The 18,112-nt window shown below is 50.9% G+C and overlaps 6 protein-coding genes across 6 annotated transcripts; 1 reads left to right on the plus strand and 5 right to left on the minus strand.

Annotated features, from left to right (window-relative positions):
- The first annotated feature begins 91 nt into the window (after window positions 1-91).
- Window positions 92-2,207, plus strand: BDP55DRAFT_320443 (uncharacterized protein). Its single transcript, XM_060566766.1, has 2 exons — window positions 92-336; window positions 383-2,207. Exon 2 carries the CDS (start codon window positions 455-457, stop codon window positions 2,171-2,173), a length of 1,719 nt encoding a protein of 572 aa, XP_060424986.1. The 5' UTR covers window positions 92-336; window positions 383-454; the 3' UTR covers window positions 2,174-2,207.
- Window positions 2,208-2,241: 34 nt separating this feature from the next.
- Window positions 2,242-4,879, minus strand: BDP55DRAFT_697124 (uncharacterized protein; the record flags this gene model as incomplete). Its single annotated transcript, XM_060577646.1, has 2 exons — window positions 2,242-2,948; window positions 4,864-4,879. The coding sequence occupies 2 exons, from the start codon at window positions 4,877-4,879 to the stop codon at window positions 2,242-2,244; spliced, it is 723 nt and encodes a 240-aa protein (XP_060424987.1).
- A 2,176-nt stretch (window positions 4,880-7,055) lies between these two features.
- BDP55DRAFT_677157 (uncharacterized protein) lies at window positions 7,056-7,907 on the minus strand. The gene is made up of 2 exons (XM_060575871.1): window positions 7,605-7,907; window positions 7,056-7,493 (listed from the first exon to the last, which is right to left on the minus strand). The coding sequence occupies exons 1-2, from the start codon at window positions 7,788-7,790 to the stop codon at window positions 7,206-7,208; spliced, it is 474 nt and encodes a 157-aa protein (XP_060424988.1). The 5' UTR covers window positions 7,791-7,907; the 3' UTR covers window positions 7,056-7,205.
- Window positions 7,908-9,452: 1,545 nt separating this feature from the next.
- On the minus strand, window positions 9,453-11,929 carry BDP55DRAFT_618616 (six-hairpin glycosidase). Its single transcript, XM_060571300.1, has one exon. The coding sequence runs from the start codon at window positions 11,556-11,558 to the stop codon at window positions 9,531-9,533; it is 2,028 nt and encodes a 675-aa protein (XP_060424989.1). The 5' UTR covers window positions 11,559-11,929; the 3' UTR covers window positions 9,453-9,530.
- Window positions 11,930-13,483: 1,554 nt separating this feature from the next.
- BDP55DRAFT_320536 (uncharacterized protein) lies at window positions 13,484-15,207 on the minus strand. The gene is made up of 5 exons (XM_060566767.1): window positions 14,690-15,207; window positions 14,590-14,626; window positions 14,443-14,513; window positions 14,200-14,381; window positions 13,484-14,144 (listed from the first exon to the last, which is right to left on the minus strand). Exons 1-5 carry the CDS (start codon window positions 14,888-14,890, stop codon window positions 13,523-13,525), a joined length of 1,113 nt encoding a protein of 370 aa, XP_060424990.1. The 5' UTR covers window positions 14,891-15,207; the 3' UTR covers window positions 13,484-13,522.
- Window positions 15,208-17,143: 1,936 nt separating this feature from the next.
- On the minus strand, window positions 17,144-17,661 carry BDP55DRAFT_754267 (uncharacterized protein; the record flags this gene model as incomplete). Its single annotated transcript, XM_060580715.1, has 1 exon — window positions 17,144-17,661. A coding segment is annotated over one exon (336 nt), but the record flags the coding sequence as incomplete, so codon positions are not given.
- Window positions 17,662-18,112: the final 451 nt, after the last annotated feature.

Genomic DNA, 18,112 nt, shown 5'->3' on the forward strand with positions numbered 1-18,112 from the left:
GAATATTAATGCAATGCGAAGACCGAGGCGCAAAGCCTTGCTCGCCATTCAACCGCTCAAACTTGTCTGTCCATTGTGGAATGCTTTGGTGAGAACTGTCTCTTTTCCTCGCGGTCATCCTCGTTTTGCGGTCCGGTTGTCGGCCCCGCGTCGGATCCCCACCGTCGGGCCCACACACTTTGGCTGCCTGTTCTGCTCACGGGCCCGGCCCTGTGCCAAATTCATCAACGTCCGTCATACACCTCAGTCTCGGCCCCAAATTTCGACCACCCTCTATACACCACAGGAAAACTGAGTCAAACGTGGGCATAGGGGAACTCTCTCAAGCGCGCCAAGGTAAGTCATCATCGATGATCCCAAGAACATCGCTAACCCCGCGCAGGGTTGAAATTTGCATTTACGCCCGCCATCACCGGGAATCTGCCCACCTATATCTCCGGACCCGGGCAGAACGATGACAGTCTTTCCGCAATTTGGACCGGATCCCGGCACTTCACTGCTCCAGCAATGCCAGTACATTATCGACCGCATCACGGTCCTGCTCGATGAGCTGGAGCAGCTCAAGGCTGCCATTGAGAGGCGGCCGGCGTCGGGACATAAGCCTGTTGCTTGGAACCAGGCTGTCCCGGGGTTAGGCTTCTTTGAGCGGCTTATTGTGTCTGAGAAGAAGCACCTTGAGAAGATGGTGGCGGCGTATGATGTGGGTGAGGGTGGTGAGGAGGAGGAGATTGATACTGAGGCGCTGGATAGTCGGATCCGGCTGAGGCTTGATGCGTCGAATTATAAGTTTTATGAGACGGTGTGGGAGGTTACGAAGAGGTGTTGTGAGCTTACGGGGATGAGGAGGGAGTTGAGCTACAAGACTGTTGGGGGGAAGAGTGTGAGTGCCGTGATTGATTTGGTTGTGAATGGTGGCGCGGACTGGGTCAAGGTTGTTACTACGACGGAGCGGCGGCTTTTTTACGAGATGGCGGACGCGGGATGGGATTGGGAGGAGGATTTTGAAGATGAGGGCGCGGATGAGGCCATGTTGGAGGTGTTGAGGGATGAGACGGAGGATAGTATCGAGGTTGCCAAGGTTGCGCGACATATGGTTGCTGCTGCGAGGACGTCATATCAGGACTATCGACGGCCGAGGGTGAGGATACTCATGTCGAGGGTGTCTGAGGGGGAGAACGAGGCCGTGGATCATTTGTTGAGGTTGGTGAGGAAGATGGGCGGCGGGGACGTGGATCTCGTCGTCGAGACTGCGAATGGCCCCGGGATCCTGACGGAAGCTACGCCAGCGTTGGAAAAGGCGATTGCGAATCTTGTGGAGGCGGATTATTACAAGGACTTCACGACGACGGTGAATGTGGATTGTTCTGTCTTCATGGCGCTGGCGTCGGACTTCAGTCACATGGCGATTGGACCCGAGTCGGAGCTGTTGCGGTCGAAGCAGCACCGGATCGACGCGACGGATGAGGTGGAGAATGGGCCGCGGTTGGTGAATACGCTGTATCCTGCCCTCACGGGCCGGACGCTGGTTTGTACGAGGGAGGCGGCGGATACGTTTCTCAAGATTGTGGGGGAGATTGGGACGGACGAGGAGCAGGCGAGGACGAGGATCTTGTTTGAGCCGGGTGAGGTTGCTGAACCTGAGGGGAGTGATCGAGATCGAGCAAGGCGGGTTAGGGAGTTGCAGGAACTTTCTGTCCATCCTGTGCCCGAGGACCTACGTCTTCCTGTACAGATTGTGGACTCTGTCTCGTGGGATGATGCGCAGCGGATGGTGGTTGACGGCGATCTCCCTGCTGTCGCGCTTGCCGTCGGGAAGAAGGGTTCTGGGTTGAACGCCATGAATGTCTCGTCATTCTTGTACGGGTGGAAGGCCAAGTTGACGACGGTGACGTCGAATTGGGAGGCGGCCAAGAGGTTGAGGACTGTGATTGAGACGAACCGGGTGACGGGAACGGAAGTTGGACCGCATATTTGGCGGATCCCGTTTTCGAGAAAGTTGCTTGCGAAGCCCAAGGTGACGCCGGGTGGTGAGAAGAAGAATGTGGATGGTGGTAGTTGGAGGTTGAAGACGAGGCAAGAGAGGAAGGTTGAGAAGGAGGCGAGTTTACAGAGTTGGATTGCGAGCGAGGGGCCGGAGACGATGGCGAAGATGACAACGGACGATAGGAAGTGAAGTTCGATATTCTTTTGGCATTCTCCTCCTAGCACAAAAACTCTCGATATCGCCATTGACGGGACACGTTATTCTACGGGCCCCAAAACGACGCCGCAATCGGGATACTTGATCCTCACCTCCGTCGTGAACACTTCTCCCACATCAACCTCGCCAAACCTCCTCAACAACACTTCCTCGCAGTGTAAAGTATGGTGATAACTCCAAATATAACTATCAACCCGCTCCAAACCACCTCCATCACTCTCCTCACCGCGACTCTGCATCAACGCGCGGTGCATCCGCCTCCACATGGCCGTACAATGCCGAAGATGGTATCCCAAGCTGACATACACGCCGCTATACTCTCCCGTCATAATCTGCGCCCTCGTCAACGACGGCGCCGTGCGGTTCGCGTCTGTGAACCAGGCGAGTTGTCCCGCTTCCACGAGTTCCGCTTCAAAGGTCTCTGCGAGGGCAGCGTCGTGGCATTGGGGAGGGAGCCAGTTGAAGGATATAAGGTCGAATTGACAGCCTGCGGCGCGGGCTTGAGTTGGTGTTGAGCCACAGGGGGCGGTTTGGAGGTAGGTTACTGGGCGGGAGGAGAAGTCGGTGGGGAAGGCGAGGGTGTTGTCATTTCTGTGAGATGTGGTGAGGGTGTGGAGGTGGGTTGTGAGAAAGGTTGTTATGAGAGCCGACAGAGCGGCGCCTAGGAGGAGGGTCGTGGTGAGGAGGAGAGCCAAGCGGGTGTAGGTTGTTGTGATGCTTCGTCGGTTTGGCTGAGGCTGCTGGTGTTCTGGGTGGGAGGGTTTGACATCGTGGGAGGACAGGAGGGATTGCGACGCTTCTTCAGGGTCGTGGGATGTTGTTTCGAGGATGAGATTCACATCGTCGTCTTCGTCCGAGTCTCGATTCTTCTCCCAGGCCGATTTCTGCGGTGTTGATGCGTCTCGATGCGCCATCGAGACGCCTCCGTGAGCATACAACGATCTGTGTCTGTTGTTTCGCGGAGTGAAGAGTAGACAGCTCCAACCCGAATGGCAGCAGTCGCCAGCATTCAAGTACTATTCGCACCATCTTGAACAAAGGATTCCTCGTGCATGGTGGCGGGGAGCTGTTTGGTTGGTGGTGCTGACGACCTTCCTTTCTCGGCATACTCTCGCTGTGAACGGGATCCTTCGACATAGGGATGCCGATTGCGTTAGACGGTGGGACCAATGTTCAGTGAGTTGAGTGGATCAATTCTACAATTCTCACATCCTTTCGCCTTGAACTTGATCTTCTCGCTTCTTCAACCTCGGCAGGGCGTACCGTGTTGGCGATGCTGCCTTACCTTACCCCAATGGTGATTGAGTAGGCTCACCTGCATATCGCTCCTACCCCTGCTATGGCTGGAAAAATATACGCAAGCCAGCAGTTGTTCTTCCATGCCGACATCGCGGCCGCTGGCATTTGTCAAGATCAATTTCTGGCCCAGTTTCCGCTGGGGAAGTGGATTGGCGTTTACAACCACTTTGAGAAGCACAAAGTACGACGCTACAGACCTGAAACTAGCCTCATATACATCTTTGCGGAAATGGACTGCTCGGGGCTTATACGTGCAAATATAAGCGAGAATTTGCAACGTCGTTCTGCAGCTAGGTACGAATATCCTCTGTTCGCTGCGCTAGCCTACGGGAACGGCAAGTCAGTTGCTGCCCTCCTGAGAACGCAATCCATTATTTACAATGGACTGAACATAATGAAAGGTTTGCAACATAGAAAGAACTTATGAGACTTCAACAAACGAACGCCCTTATCATGGGCTGCTCAAAATGTTCAGCTCAGTATGGTCCCCCTTTTTCTACAAGCTGGGGATAAGGTCGACGAATTTGACAAAGAGGGAGTTTACCCACTGCATCGAGCATCTCAGCAGGGCCATGAAGCAGTTGTAAAGCTTCTTTTCGACCATGGAGCAGATGCTAATGCTAGAAACGGAGATGGCCATACACCATCATACCGAGCTTCTACTCGAAGCTTGACCAGAGCGAAAGTGGAATGTACATTACACACGATCGTCAAGCTTCTCATTGAGAATGGAGCGCGTGTCGATGTTAGATCCAATTTTGGCGATGCAAAATTATACCAAGCTTGCAGACAAGGCGATGAGCTGATTGTACAGGTTATCATTGACAATGGTGCAGATGTCAGGTCTATGAGCTAATCCGGAAATACAGCACTATATTTTGCTACTAGCGGAAGACATTCCACCGGACCAACTGGGCGTTACGAGCTGTCTGTCGACTTCTACGATAGGGATCGAGACCGCGATGCGGCAACACAACTTTCCCTCCTAAAAGTCGACCAGGTGATCGCCAAGGTTGTTGTTGGCGGTGGACCATATATCCAACCTGGCAACCACCAAGGGGACTCAGCAGTCAAACTTGCTTCCTCATTCGGCTATGGAGAGGTCACGCGACTCCTCGATGATAACGATGCAAATATTGAAGTAATAAGCATCCGATTGCCCAAGAGGCCGCTTAAACTTTAGAGACATGACTGCAAGCCCGTTTTCAGGCTACTCATTGACAGTCGGGCAGATATTAATGCATTAAACGATGCCGGATACACAGCGTTACACCTTGCTACGTTTAATCATGACAGAAAAATGCTCGAGCTCCTTCTTGAGAAAGGAGCAGACCCTAATGGCAGACTGGATGGGGGCGACTCACCGTTATTCTCAGCCATTTCTCTTCGTCGATAAGATATGGTTGTTGATCTGATCAAGAACAGAGTAGATCTCAGTCTATCTAATTCGAAGGGCGACACGCCACTATCAGCAGCCAAACGAAACCGGTGTAGCCTTTGGCTGATTAGGCGTCTTGATAAGCTGGGGGGTGGCTGAGAATTAGCCTCGGAGGAATTGTCTGAATGTCACGAGGAACATCGCATTGCTACAGCTAGAAGAGCACATGTGAGAATGGAGATTTTTAAAGACGTTTGAAGCGTCTGCTAGGTCTCGAGAATCGCGGATCCGAAAAGGGATTTCAACTGTTTCAAAGTCCGAAGAGTTGAATATTGAGATTTTTCTACAATCGTGAACTCATTCTTGAGCGCTGAAAGTGCATTGGTCAAGCAGGCAGGGACAGCAAGTAAGAAACTTCGAGTGCTAATGTCGGCTTCCTAAGGCCTTTCATCTTGCTACGACTCTTCGAGCGAGTGATTCGCGCACTGCTGATTATTTTCCGGAGAAGGTTTGACTTGGAACCATTAAAGGGTCTCGTTTAATCTCATTGTCGTTTCTGATGTCTGCTCTTTACCCACTACAGAAGTTTCATTTCCTCTGATACCATTTACCATCCGCCGTTGGGGCAATGGGAGCCACCCCCTTGGCTGGGCCATCCACAACAAGAGCCATCTCCGCCCCCACTTCCAACCTAATATTGCACAGAGTCAGTCATATGCTACAGTAGGCTTGGATCTCATTGTATCCAGATGAAGAATTGTGTTAGTTGCCGAAAGATGGAAACGTACACATGAGCCAATATCACAGTTGTAATTAACCAACCCCCAACGACAGGAGGTGCCGTTGCAACTCTAAGAACAGAACCGTGTTAGCAACTTGCAGATCGTACTGTATGCCAATGACCGTCAGGATAGGTAAGAACATACACCCTTAGATGCGTAGTAGCTGGGACACTCCCGCCTCTTGAACAATTGGTGAGGATGACTGGAGGGAGTGGTTTCGGGAATGGAAGCGGGAGTGGGCGTGGCGGCGACCATAGTGAGGGCTGAGGTGAGGGCAAAGATGGCGGTGAACTTCATTTTGAATAGTTTGGGAGATCAATGTATTTTGAGATGATGATAAGGGATGGTGATGCAATGGGATTGCCTTGGGGATCTCTTAAGTTTATAAAGCTCGTCACGACGCCGAGTTTACCATACAAGCCAAGGAAGCGCTTTCTCAACTCATACGTACACCGCCATTGCTACAGAGCAAAAACGAGTCGCAGCATCGCATCTTGCCGCAGTAAGGATGCATCACCGCCTACTTCGGACTCTGAGGGGCATCTTCGTAAAACTTTGGCTCAACTCGGTAACTCGTGGTTGCTCGTGGCTCAGCGATCTTGCGACAATCAGTATCATTGAACTTGCTTTCTTAAGTCTTGACGATGATCTGTCAGTCCTCATTGCCACAGGAAGCCCTGTAAATATCATAAACAAGCAGAGTAGTGGGACTTTCCTCGCCCGAAGACATCATGGAGCACACTCTGACTGCAGAAAGGCTCGTCCCGTGCGGAGGATTTATTGCCTAGACTCTCCTTGGCTCGCAGATCGCAGCGTCGATCATGAGGTGTAAGGCAGAACGAAGGAGTTGAGCAGGGTCTCCAATGTAAGGTATGAGTGGTTGTCTTTATTTCAGAGATGTCCTCTAGACTTGCTACCACCCTTTTCGGGAACTGTTACCCCAAATTGGATGTGAAATGTCTTTAGTTGGTGCACTAGTAGTATCGCGACAGTTGTCAAAGACCCACGTGAAGACCCAGTTGCGATGTTGCAATAAGCTGACAGTGGGCCGGGGCAACGTATGCGATACACCAGGGTACATTTCTCCGCAGCTCGTGTTGATTCTGCATGAAGAGGAACTTTGGTCTTTAAGTTTGCACACTCACTCATGGGGTCTTACTCTTACTACTGAGAGTAGGTATGCACTGTTGATAAGTGACAAGTCAATCTCTTGTCAACTTTGAAGCATGCTGTCAGCCCGGAATATATCATGTTCCTCCTTTCTCAACTGTCTTTATACTTCATATATAGGCCTTGGCTGTCGTCATACCAACAAGTCCTTGAGTGCTTCTCCACGCAAGTTAGCTCGGCAGCATTTAGGCCAGGCTGCGAGCAGCTAGGAAAATTACGCGGCTGCCGAAGAGGGCGTGATTGGGGGTTGTTCAATGTGTACAAGATGCTTGAAGTTACTCGACGGCATCCTCTTGTGTCGAGTTCATACGGGCACACTTGCAGACTATATTCAATGCGGTAATTGGTACATGTAGGTGGTGACCGCAACGAGGTCTTATAATTGGGAAGTATCTCCATTTTCCCCGTCATTCACCTGTTGGCTCATCCTCCTTTCCACCGTCTTTTTCATCATCATACATTCGTGTAGTTCCCTTATAACACTTGAAGCAGAGCGTTGGCCCAGAAATATCGCATCAAACTGGGCCAAAATGTCTGGGTAGCCGGTAAGACACTCCCTCGCTTCCCAAAGTAATCTTTCAGCTAGATCCGGCTCTGCAGTGCGTTCGAGCATCTCGGCGATCAACGTGTTGTACCTCCTTTGATTCGGTTCGTCGACATGCTCCTAGAATCAATCAGTACCAATCCGAGCTTCACAAGACAGCTGATGCTGGAAGCCATTGTCGGGTTCGGAATGAAGAAAAGGCGTGAGCTATGAGTGAATTGAAATTATCACCTGAATATCATAGGTCAAATGAATGGTAGGCTCAAGAACGGCGCCCTTGAAATCAACCTGAGGATACATATTTTGGACGTCCTCGTTCTTTTTGACGGATTCGGCTATCATTTGTTCCCGGCTTTTCCCATCAATGTCCATTTGCGATGAGATTGACTCCATCGTAGGCTTGACGTTGTTGTCCATATTTATGAAGTTGACGTCGAATTGAAAAGTTGTTGTACAATTGGCGACTGAAAACGGATGGAGGCGGCGAAGCAGAGGGTTGAATGTTGAGACAGACGCTGGCCGAGGCAATTGAGGAATCAATCGGAAGAATGGGCTGCGGGGAGAGAACCTAGGCCTTATGTGTCCTTAGTGTGGCGGGAAAAGAGGCGTGATCAGCGAGTTGGCTGCACAGTTGAACCGGAGGATTGTGGCATGAGCGAATGAAGTCACAGTCAAGCACCCTATTGGTGTGACCTCCCGTCACCTGCATATTTTGGCTTTTGCTAAACACCAAGGTGCGCTTTCGCGGCTTGGCGGGTTGATGCACTTCAGTCGTTGCAGAAGACACCTTGATAGGATAGAAACGCCAGCAACCTCCACCCAGTGAGCACATGCGTTTGGCCATATATACTGCTATTTGGATCGCAAGTGCAATGCCGTTGACAGATTGACGAAAACATCAGTGTGAGATCGAATGAATAACTGTCACTACTTGACACCTAGAGAATGTTTCAAAAATGACTTAAGGTGTCGAGAGGACTGGTATTATGGAAGAAAAGCCACTAATTACAATTTGAATGCTAGTAGCGGTCTTCGGCGACTTGCATTTAACCCTCGATAGTTTCGGCTTGATCCTAGCCTTGATAATATCATGATTCCGATGTGCCAGAGCAGAGCTCAGCAGTTTGCAGGTCGCGAGGGCCTCGCCGGTCTCTTGGCACCCTTCTTCCTATCCGCCTCGCTCGGTTCTTCGGGTTCAGCTGGCTCTTCGCACTCTCGTGGTCGAACAACGGGGTTGAGTATGTCTTCTGGCGCGATGGCGTTGTGTGTTTCGGTCCGACTTTCGAGACTCGACGGCAGTCTGAAGGGAATACTCAAAGCGAGACCGCTCGAGACTAGGGTGGCAATGAGAAAAAAAGAGGTTGTCTTCATGGTTGTTTGGAAGTGGTTTACTTGTATGTTGCTGAACCAATTGTGTTTCTTTCGGAAATCGAAGCTGGAAATCGACAATAAAGAGCAGGGCTAGAGACAATCACATTGAGGAATAGGCACACGGTGAGGTTTAAGTAAGATTCGCCAATCGGCACCGAAGCTACTTAATTCCTTCATTATGGGCGGCCTTCCGGGGGGATACCGACGAACTCGGAGCAGACCGAATGTTGGCTGACTCGGTTGAGCGAGGCACAGCCCTACAGATATTAATGCGACGAGTGTCGTTCGCCAGTCGGACCCATCTGGACGCCTTTTTATAGTTCGGCTGAAGTTTCATGTTCGCGAATATGGGTCCAGCAACCTCCAATGTTGGCGCAGCGAATGATAGAGTTGGAATCCGGCTGCTTAAATGGTTCATTATACCCCAGATTCGACGGTCCCAGGCGGGGTTCCCAGTGCCCTTCCGGAGGGGACAACTCGCTCTCGGGCGACGAATTCAGACAAGGGAGGTTCCAAGGCCCATAGCAAAAAGCTCAAGTAACTGGACTTGCCACCGGCAATTTCAATCCATGAGTGATAGGCTGTGGTAGATAGCCTCTCGACCTACATTCATTCACGGGAGGGGAAAACTGAGAAGTTGCCAATGGCAATGCACCTTACTGGCACCAAGATATCATCTTTAATTATATACTAGAACTAAGAACATGTACTGCCTTAGCGTCCAATTATCTACTTTTACGTGCTCCTTAGACCTTTCGCTTGCGAGTGTTGATGACGGAAAATGCTCTATTCAGTGAAGACCTTCAGTTCGACCAGACGGACGCGCTTGCCATCTTGAGGCTTCACGAGAATGCGGAGAGACTGGGTGGAAACTCCAGTCCACTTCGCGTTAGTAATACCGTTCGCCAACGGCGCGTCGTAAGTCGCATCAGCCACATCAGTCCATTCACCGCTCAGAACCTGCAACTTGTAGCTGGCGGGGACGTCGAAGCCCATCTCTCCATTCGCGAAGAACGCGATCTCAGCACGGGCAGTCTCAACAGCGGATCCAAACTCGATGCTGACCCATTCCTCGGCAATGCTACCTTCGGGAGTATCAAAGCCGTTGGCGATGGTGTCCTGAGTCCAGAACCAGATGCGACCATCGAAAACATCGTGGACACGGTTGATGTCGTAGTTGGGGACGGAAGCGTTGATGATGGGAAGGGGCTCGGTGGCTTGAAGCTGGACGGCTTGGTCAAAGGGACGCGCGACGGAGACGGGCGCGCGCGTGACCTCGGCGGTGAGCCTCTCGAGCTTGTCGGAGGAAGCGACGACGTTTCCGTCTACTTCAACGCGGAGACCTGCTTCACCGTAGCGATCACCGGTCGCGTCCCATTGAACGGAAACTTCACGGCCATGGTACAGGATGCGATCCGCGCGGAAGTAAGAGACCGTGGAGGGGTCCGCTAGAGGGTTGACTTCAAGGACGTCGTCCTCGCGGGGGCGAATGCCGACAAAGCCGGTGACAATGAGATCAACGTAACCAGAGTGGAAGTAGTGGTGCGAACGCCCAAGACCAACAATCGGTTCGCCGGTATCAGGATCGTAGTTCTCTTCGATGTCCAGGATGTTGTCATAGTGCTTGTTGTAGTGCTGGTTGGCATACTGCTTGAGTAGACGAGTGTAGTCTCCAACACTAACATGGACCGCGGTGTTCGGGTAGTGGTCAAGGACGTTGGCAAGAGAAGTCAAGACCTGAGTTGTCTGGTATGGCCAGGAGGGTCCGTTCCAGTGGCACTCGGTGTGTGTACCCTCGTATCGCCAAACGCGCATGTAGTATTCGTACGATGGCTCAACGGTGCGCAAGCCAAAGGGGCCACCAAGCTCCTCGGAGTTCAGCGCGTGCTTCCACGCCTCGCCAAACTTGGCATCGTCGTCCAGCAGGTCGTGGGCCCAGGGAACGAAACCAGCAAGCTCACGGCCGCGGATGAAGTCCCAGTAGGTGACGTTCTCGTTATTGACTTGGTACCGGTCGATGAAGTGCTCAAAGGTCGAGTTCCACAAGTCTCTCTGGAGATTGTCCTTGATGTTTTGAGCGCGAGTGTTGTAATCCTCCACAACGCTGTCCAGGCCGCCCTTGAGTGCGGCGGTCTTGGCGATCGCACGAGCATTGGCGTATTGGTAGGTATTGATGGTGGGTCGGAACGCTTGACCTCCAAAGAATCCATCGTAGCCGCCAGAGGCATCGATACTCGAGATGGTGTACTCCGTGGCGTCGGCAATCGGCTCGATCCAGAAGAGTCCCTTGGCCTCATCATAGTGGTCTCCGACCCACTGGTTGTAAACCCGTTGCATATCGTCGAGGAGAGAAATGGCGAGGGCCGGGTCGCCATCAACTAGATAGTTTCTCCAGACTCCGTCGGCCAAGCTCTCAGAGTACTGACGGGGATTGCTGTCCGCGCTGTACATGAAGGTCGCGTGGTCCTGCTTGAAGCGAGGATCGCGGCACCACCGGCCCTCGGACAGGTGGAAGATGGCGGCGCAGTTGTTGGAGGCCCATGGCTGCGTTTGCCAGCCAACGTTATCGATGAACTCGGTGGTGATGTAGCCGTACTTGGTACCGACATCGCGCTGGTGAGTTCGGTAGAGGTTCCAGCGGTAGTAATAGACGTCGGTGATCTCCGTATCGCTCGACTCAAAAAGAGGGATACGATTCTTGTACCAAGGCGCGTCGTTGCCGAAGTACTTTTCTGTGATGGCGTCGACGTCCAAGGCAGCTTGCGCAAAGCGGGCGCCCAGAGGCACCACGGCCAGGGTTGCGGAGAACCTCATCTTGTCAAGTCTGAAAAGGCGATTGAGCTGGTTCAAGAGAGCCGAGTGGAAGGCTTGAGGTTGCTGGACCCAAAGCTCTGGAATCTGCGACTGGGAGGTGGCTCCATCATTATATATCAGCCCTCGTGCGCCTGTCAATGGCAGAATATTGGATTAGATCAATGTTGTCGTGAATGCTACACAAACTGCACCACCTCAGGATCCCATGATCCGGCAAAGGCCTGGCGTCTTGGCTTCGCAACCCTAATTTCCGTGTCTAACAAACCTGCGCTTAATGAGAACCTGCATTGTGCCTGCAGATTGCCCTGAAGAACTACACCCGTGCCAATCGCACCGAGCCGCTTCCCCTGACGGGATCCAGAACTGCCGTGACCACACACGGGCAGAACCGATGACGATGGTGACGGGCGACGGGGAGGTCTGGGGTGATTATAGGGACTGGGGTCCCCGCATCTCGGGCGATTGGCGCGCGAATGAGACGCTGCCGACTCAGACGCGGTTTTCGCGGGGACGGGCGACTAATAGTCACTGAGGAAATGATCAACGTCTACTCCTCCACAGATACGAGATGGGAGAGGTAAGTTTGAGGCTATCGCGAACGGTTCGTCTGGGCATGGGATTTATTCAGGCACGAGATATCGTGCTGTGGGGTAATACGAAAAGGTCTGTACTGAGTAGACAATGTGGTTGCTTCGAAAGGAACATGGAATGATCAAGCGACGATGCAACCATAATCTTGCCTCAACCGCTTGCGCTGGCTTTCGATTTGTCAACATGTCTGGCGGCCGAGCCGAACCTATGTGACAGGATATTAGCGGCAATCGAATTTTGTACCCGAACGGTGAGTTATCGCTTAAGTTAGGTAGTCGGATCAACCCGTGCATCCGGCATGGATGGCACATGCGTGAACATGTTGCATACAGTTACGGATCGACCATGCTTCCACGTGTCCAGGCCGGCCTGTTGAAATCCTGGCAATTATAGCTACTACTATAGCGTCTTGGTGAGAGATTTGGTAGGCTCGTATCGGGTGGCTGAAGCTCAACTCGAGCGGAGTTGCTAGCTTCAAGTGCTATGGGAACCCAAGCAAGGCGAAGTCTGGGTCGAACGAATATTCTTGTGTTGAGGTATCAAGCCGGGACAAATGGTACTACTGCTAACAATTTTAAATTGCAGAAATCTTTCACTGCTCAAACGTTCCCATACCTGGACAGGATACCGACTTTCTCTACAGAATCCTGACATCGACCAGTGCTTTTCCCGGCCCTTAACAGGCGAACTGAAAGCAGTAGCATGTGATTATCGAACCAAAATCCATCAAACACCGGAAACCCGTAGCCAAATTTCTTGACTCAAATTTAAATCTCCTGATGTCACACGTTCTTATACACTTCAGATGTTCTTTAGCAACTCGGGTGAATCCCTGAACTTTGAAGTCGTCAATGTTTGGGCGAGAAAGCCAAGACTGGCTGACGGAAGTCAGAATCAAGCTCCTCGATTCCTATTGATGGATTTTGATTTCGCCTTGCACACTCAAAACCATCGTACAAACCACATCTTGGCCTGTGCTTTTGTAGATATGGAAGCGTGTAAATGGGTGTGTTGACGGATACCCGACCTGATGAGCTCTCATTCGGGACTGGACTGGGGCCTCTACATCACCTAGGTACGTACGCTACGGGTGTAATACACCTCCTGTTTCTGCTTCTCTCTTCTCATTTCCAATGGATCCGAGAACTGTGTTACATTCCTCTTTCTATGCGGCTCCTCCGTACTAAGGGTTACATTGCATGGCTCTCGTATAGAACATCGGATGAGATTCAATATGCATGTGAGTTTGCACGAGCCAATCCGTTAGCTACCTCTTCCAAAAGACATATCCAGTGAAGTTCTTTCCCCCACTATCTCGAAATGATGAGGGCACATTATTACAAGATTATTAACGCAACATGTAAAGTTAGTTATCAGTGCATCCCCAAGTGGGTCTGCTGAAGTTTTGGCCTGCCCCAAGGATCCCGTATCGGGGACCACCCAGGACTTAAACCCGCTGGCTGCATATCCGCAGACTCGCCATCCGTCGTTGATGCTGCATTGGGATGATCCAGCGCAAGACTCTCTACCTCAATTTCAAGATCGTCCAACTTTTGTTGACGCCTCTTGCCAGATCCAATCGTCGGCGGGGCCGCGCTTTCAGACACATTCGAGTCCTTGCTACCTGACATGGATGGCAGCAGACGTCTAAGAACGGGCACGCATCCGCATACCACGGCAAGATTTGCCTCAAGAGCCGTCCATATCCAAAGTTCAAACCCGTCCCATGTCACATCGTAAGTCTCTTTCTCAACGAAATGAGCCCAATATGTCCTCATAACCCCAGCCACAACAACGACTGTGCCGAGACTGAAGAGAATGATGAGGATAAGTCGTTGCATCATCGGTAGCCTAAGTTTGAATAGTGTAGGCATAGGCAGAATGTAGACGGCAAAGTCCGTCAAGACCGTGGTGATGGTTTGGCCTGCCAGAGGTGGCCACTCTTCGATACAGTTGCGGTTCTCCACGAACAAGTCCCAATAGTGCCATGCGGGTCTGGATGTTGTCAGTCATTACTCCGGAGAGGGCATGATAGAAGCGGTTGTCTTACAAGCACTGAGTCCAAAGAGCGATAAGAAATATCCACATCAAGGCGAAGACGAAGCCCATAGTAACCCACGTCAGCTTTCGGAACCATGATCCGAGAGGGGCTATTCTCAGATAGCTTGTGAGGATAGAAAGCTTCGAGAGGCCTGATGCAAATAAAAACAGAGTTTGGCCAGCGATAGATACCTGTGTTATCCTTGTCAGTTCCTTGCCTAAACTTAAGTTGCCGAAACCCGATGAACCTTACCTGGCGGCCCAGTCTTTGTTGAACGGGAGTCAGGTCCCACACGTGGAGATCCCATCCGTACAGTTGGGTCGCTGTTGCAGGATATGTCAGTTGTCATGTGCCTCTGAACAGTGGACTCCGAGCCTCGCAAATCTTGGGCTATCATACCAAGGATCACGCATACTGTAACGGATATGCAGAAGATCTTGGAAATGAGCAGTTAGCCTTCGGTAATTTGACCGATGTTTCCACGGGACGTTAAACTTACTACAGCAGCAACCATTAGCCAGTCATCCCACCAGCTCCTTCGTATCATGAAGAGCCGAACGTATAGTCGTAAAGCCAGGCAGATCAACGCCACGCTCAGCGATGTCAGCTCGATAATGAGGAGTGCCGGTCCTCTTTGAACGGGGTCGACATAGTTTGGAGCCGGCCATGACAAGATGACTTCGGTTGGTGGAAATCTCATCGTGAATATGGAATGTTGATGACGGTCACATGTCCACTTGAGGTTGAGCGTTCGGGGTTCTCGGGGTATGAGTGATATTCTCTTTCAGAGTCAACGGCAGCGAAGAGGGAAGAAGGCTCCAAGCCCTTGGTGCAAATGGTTCTGGAGTAGGTAGCATGGGAAGTTTATGTAAAACGAATCGAGAGAGCCAAAGGGACGGAGACAGGTGAGGAATCCTTCAATGTGTCAACGGTTTAGATTCGACACCGGTGGGCGCTGTCCCTTTTCCGTGCTTAGTATGTCTCATGCTTGGCAAAATTGACAGATCCCGTCAGAACCTTACCGTCGCTCACGCTACGTTTTGCTTTCCAAAACTGTACGGCTAGTCGTGGGCAGAGCTGAGGCTAAGAGGCTTCGAGATTGTAGAGTTCCCACTTGGAGGCCAATCATGGCGGTCTAAGCTGGAGCTTGTCTCTCTTGAGTCAATTTCGAGTCAAGGATGTGTCGCCCTATTTGAGACGGAAACAACGCTAGTAGAAACCATCACAATAACCCCCGTGGCATCCCGTCTCACGACCCTGTATTTTCAAGAGAATCGAGGGTCTGAACTCTCAGCTTTTGGTACATCTACAGGGTCGATCTTTTGACTTTTGCATCGTTTGGAAGGGTGAATGGCTTTCCCATAATGCAGGGAGGACACTTGCCATTGATCTGCAAGCTGAGGATGCATGAGGCTGTCGTTTTTTCCGAACGTATCTTACAGCAGATGTGACGAAAAATTGATTTGAAAAAGAAAGACGACATGGAAAGCGTCATGACTTCAAGTTCAGGACAAAACCCCTCGTTGGGCACCATGATCACCCGGATAGCCCCTCGCGATGCCGCACAGAATACAGTCTAAGCTTCCCCACTGATCGACAAAGGAGGACCCTCATAAGGTAGCATTACCGTACCGGACTGTCTTCAATCTCAGCCGAGGCAGCTTCTTTAGGAGTAAGGACGTTCCGGTCCTCCGGATGACCTGGGCCTGAAGCTCCAAAAGAGTCAGAGGATGCACGGGGCAACAACCAACATGACAAAGAAGACATCGCATTCCGCATTCCGGGAGGCGCCAGGCCACACAGTCAAACGTGCGATATGCGAACTGCCGTAGCCGTTGGCCGTAGGCTAGAGACTAGATGCTTCGCCACGGCTTGGACCGCTAATAGCTATGCTAGACCAAATGCCGGCAGCTCAAACGGCTCGAGTTCGTTGCGCCACAATGCATGAAGGTTCAAGTTTATAACTTCTTACCATGCGACCATAATTCCTTTTAAGCTCTAGAAGTCTTTAGACCTCCTCGATCCAGGTTGTTACTCCGAAGAGATCAACATCAAGCTCAAAGCTCAATAATTGTACGTTGTGCGATCTCCACCTTACCAGTTGGGAGCCCTGCACCAAGGCGGTGACGGTGCGTGCATGCGACTTTTTGAATGGCGTAAAAGTGCATGTGCCTCTGTAGACAAAGCTAATATGATAATAATATCCTGCCCACAGACGGGATCTGTGTCCAAATTCTCCCTTCTATGGGGGGCATGTTCCAGGGTGCATGTCCAAAAGCTCGACCGGTACGAGTCGAAGATGTGGAGATCTTGCACTGGCCTGTAGTGTTTCTTTCAAGAGCCAAGCGTGGGGGAACAGTGAAACACGAACAGCGCTAGCTCTAAACTAGTCTGAGTATGTTTGTTTTCAGAACGTTACATTGACCAAGGTAAAGTTGCCAGGGAGTTTGACAAACAGCCGAGGACGATGAGGTGCTCGATATTCCAAGGCTATGGAGTAGTAGACATGTGTCAACCATTGCACAGTCGATTCGCGAATCGAGAGAAATCTGATTTGACTGTATGGCTCTTAGGTCAGTTTTAGACTTTCACCAGAGAACGGTAAGCACTCGATGGCCGAAACGGAGGTTGACAGTTGAGAACAAAGAATGCTGCCAGAGGTTTTCACATCGAATTAAGTCAAAGTTCGTGTGGATGACACTGAAGTGGCGGTTTCCCGCGGCTTTCCGATAATTCGAGGTATTACCAACAGCAAAGCTGTTTGAAAGAGACCTAGCTAAGTAAGAGAAGAGCATCCAGTAGTCATGTCATTTGGGGAAAAGCTTTGGTGTCGAGTCACTTGAGAGTAGGCAATTTTCGATAACTGTGCTCTAGTGAAATTGAATGGATTGATTGCAATACCGCAGATCAGTTTGCTTATTTCCCGCCAACTATCTGTTTTGATTCATTGTTGAATCCTGGTGAGCATAGCCTTGAGTTTGGACCGCGGAAGGTGAAATAGCGTGTAGAAGCTGACGGCTCCAGCAAAGCTCTCAGGGTCAAACGTGAGTGCTGTCATATCGCCTGCAACTAGTGTGGCTTTCAGGAAACGTGCCTTGGCCAATTCGATTTGCTTGGTTGAGATGTCGTTCGCGACTACTCGTGCACCGAATCGAGCAACATCTTCAAGATAGGGACACCAGGACCACAGCCAAGCTCTAGGATAGTAGGCGAGGTTCGCAGACCCTCAAGGAGCCTCTTGGTGTATTTCTCCCGCGGTGATTTTTGACTATCGACCCGCTGCAGGTACCATTCTGAGATATGGTCGTAGGCGTATTTGACAATGACTTCGTGTGTCTCAGGCATTTTGTGATGAGTCCATGTCACAGAAACTGTTGGTGAGAGGTATGGAAGAGAATGTGGGTGTTGAGCGATGTTAAATGCAATATGATAACTCAACCCCTTTTCTTCAAGATTAATTCTCTCAAGTATGGTGCAAAATCTCTCAGCCAACAAAACTGGGCACAGAAGACACGACATGAATCGAGTTATCTGCTGACTTGATGCATTCTTCTGCATGCTATACACGAAATAGGGTAATAATGCCGCATATCTACGCTGTACCCTAACTGAATAGTTCGATCTGCAATGTTGATGCATGGTTTATCATGTTGGGCGAGTTTGAAATCGTCTCACGTGGAGCTCAATTCCAACAAACTTCGGTCTTCTAGTGCAGTATCCGGACATGCTCGGATAAGGGCATTTCGATTTAGACCACAAATTAAAGTGATAGCCCATGATAAATGGTAGGGGTCCTCTAAGCTTTCGTCGATTGCACATAGGGCAGGCGTCCCTCTTCTCGAGACCTTACGGTGGGGTTGCAACATGATTAAAGCCCTTCGGATAAGAAGCACTTTTCTTAGTGAAAGATTCATGTATTTTG

Source organism: Colletotrichum godetiae (assembly GCF_030913485.1).
Source record: "Colletotrichum godetiae strain CBS 193.32 chromosome Unknown BDP55scaffold_51, whole genome shotgun sequence".
Taxonomy (NCBI): Eukaryota; Fungi; Ascomycota; class Sordariomycetes; order Glomerellales; family Glomerellaceae; genus Colletotrichum; species Colletotrichum godetiae.

Bases quoted from the DNA above. Each gene is read 5' to 3' on its own strand.
- BDP55DRAFT_320536 (XM_060566767.1), bottom strand. From the start codon at position 14,890: ATGAGATTTCCACCAACCGAAGTCATCTTGTCATGGCCGGCTCCAAAC. The intron at 14,382-14,442 runs GTAAGGTTCATC...AGGATAACACAG, and splicing joins AACAAAGACTGGGCCGCCAG to GTATCTATCGCTGGCCAAAC. The intron at 14,145-14,199 runs GTAAGACAACCG...GACAACATCCAG, and splicing joins GCTCTTTGGACTCAGTGCTT to ACCCGCATGGCACTATTGGG.
- BDP55DRAFT_320443 (XM_060566766.1), top strand. From the start codon at position 455: ATGACAGTCTTTCCGCAATTTGGACCGGATCCCGGCACTTCACTGCTC.
- BDP55DRAFT_618616 (XM_060571300.1), bottom strand. From the start codon at position 11,558: ATGAGGTTCTCCGCAACCCTGGCCGTGGTGCCTCTGGGCGCCCGCTTT.
- BDP55DRAFT_677157 (XM_060575871.1), bottom strand. From the start codon at position 7,790: ATGGACAACAACGTCAAGCCTACGATGGAGTCAATCTCATCGCAAATG. The intron at 7,494-7,604 runs GTGATAATTTCA...GATTGATTCTAG, and splicing joins ATTTGACCTATGATATTCAG to GAGCATGTCGACGAACCGAA.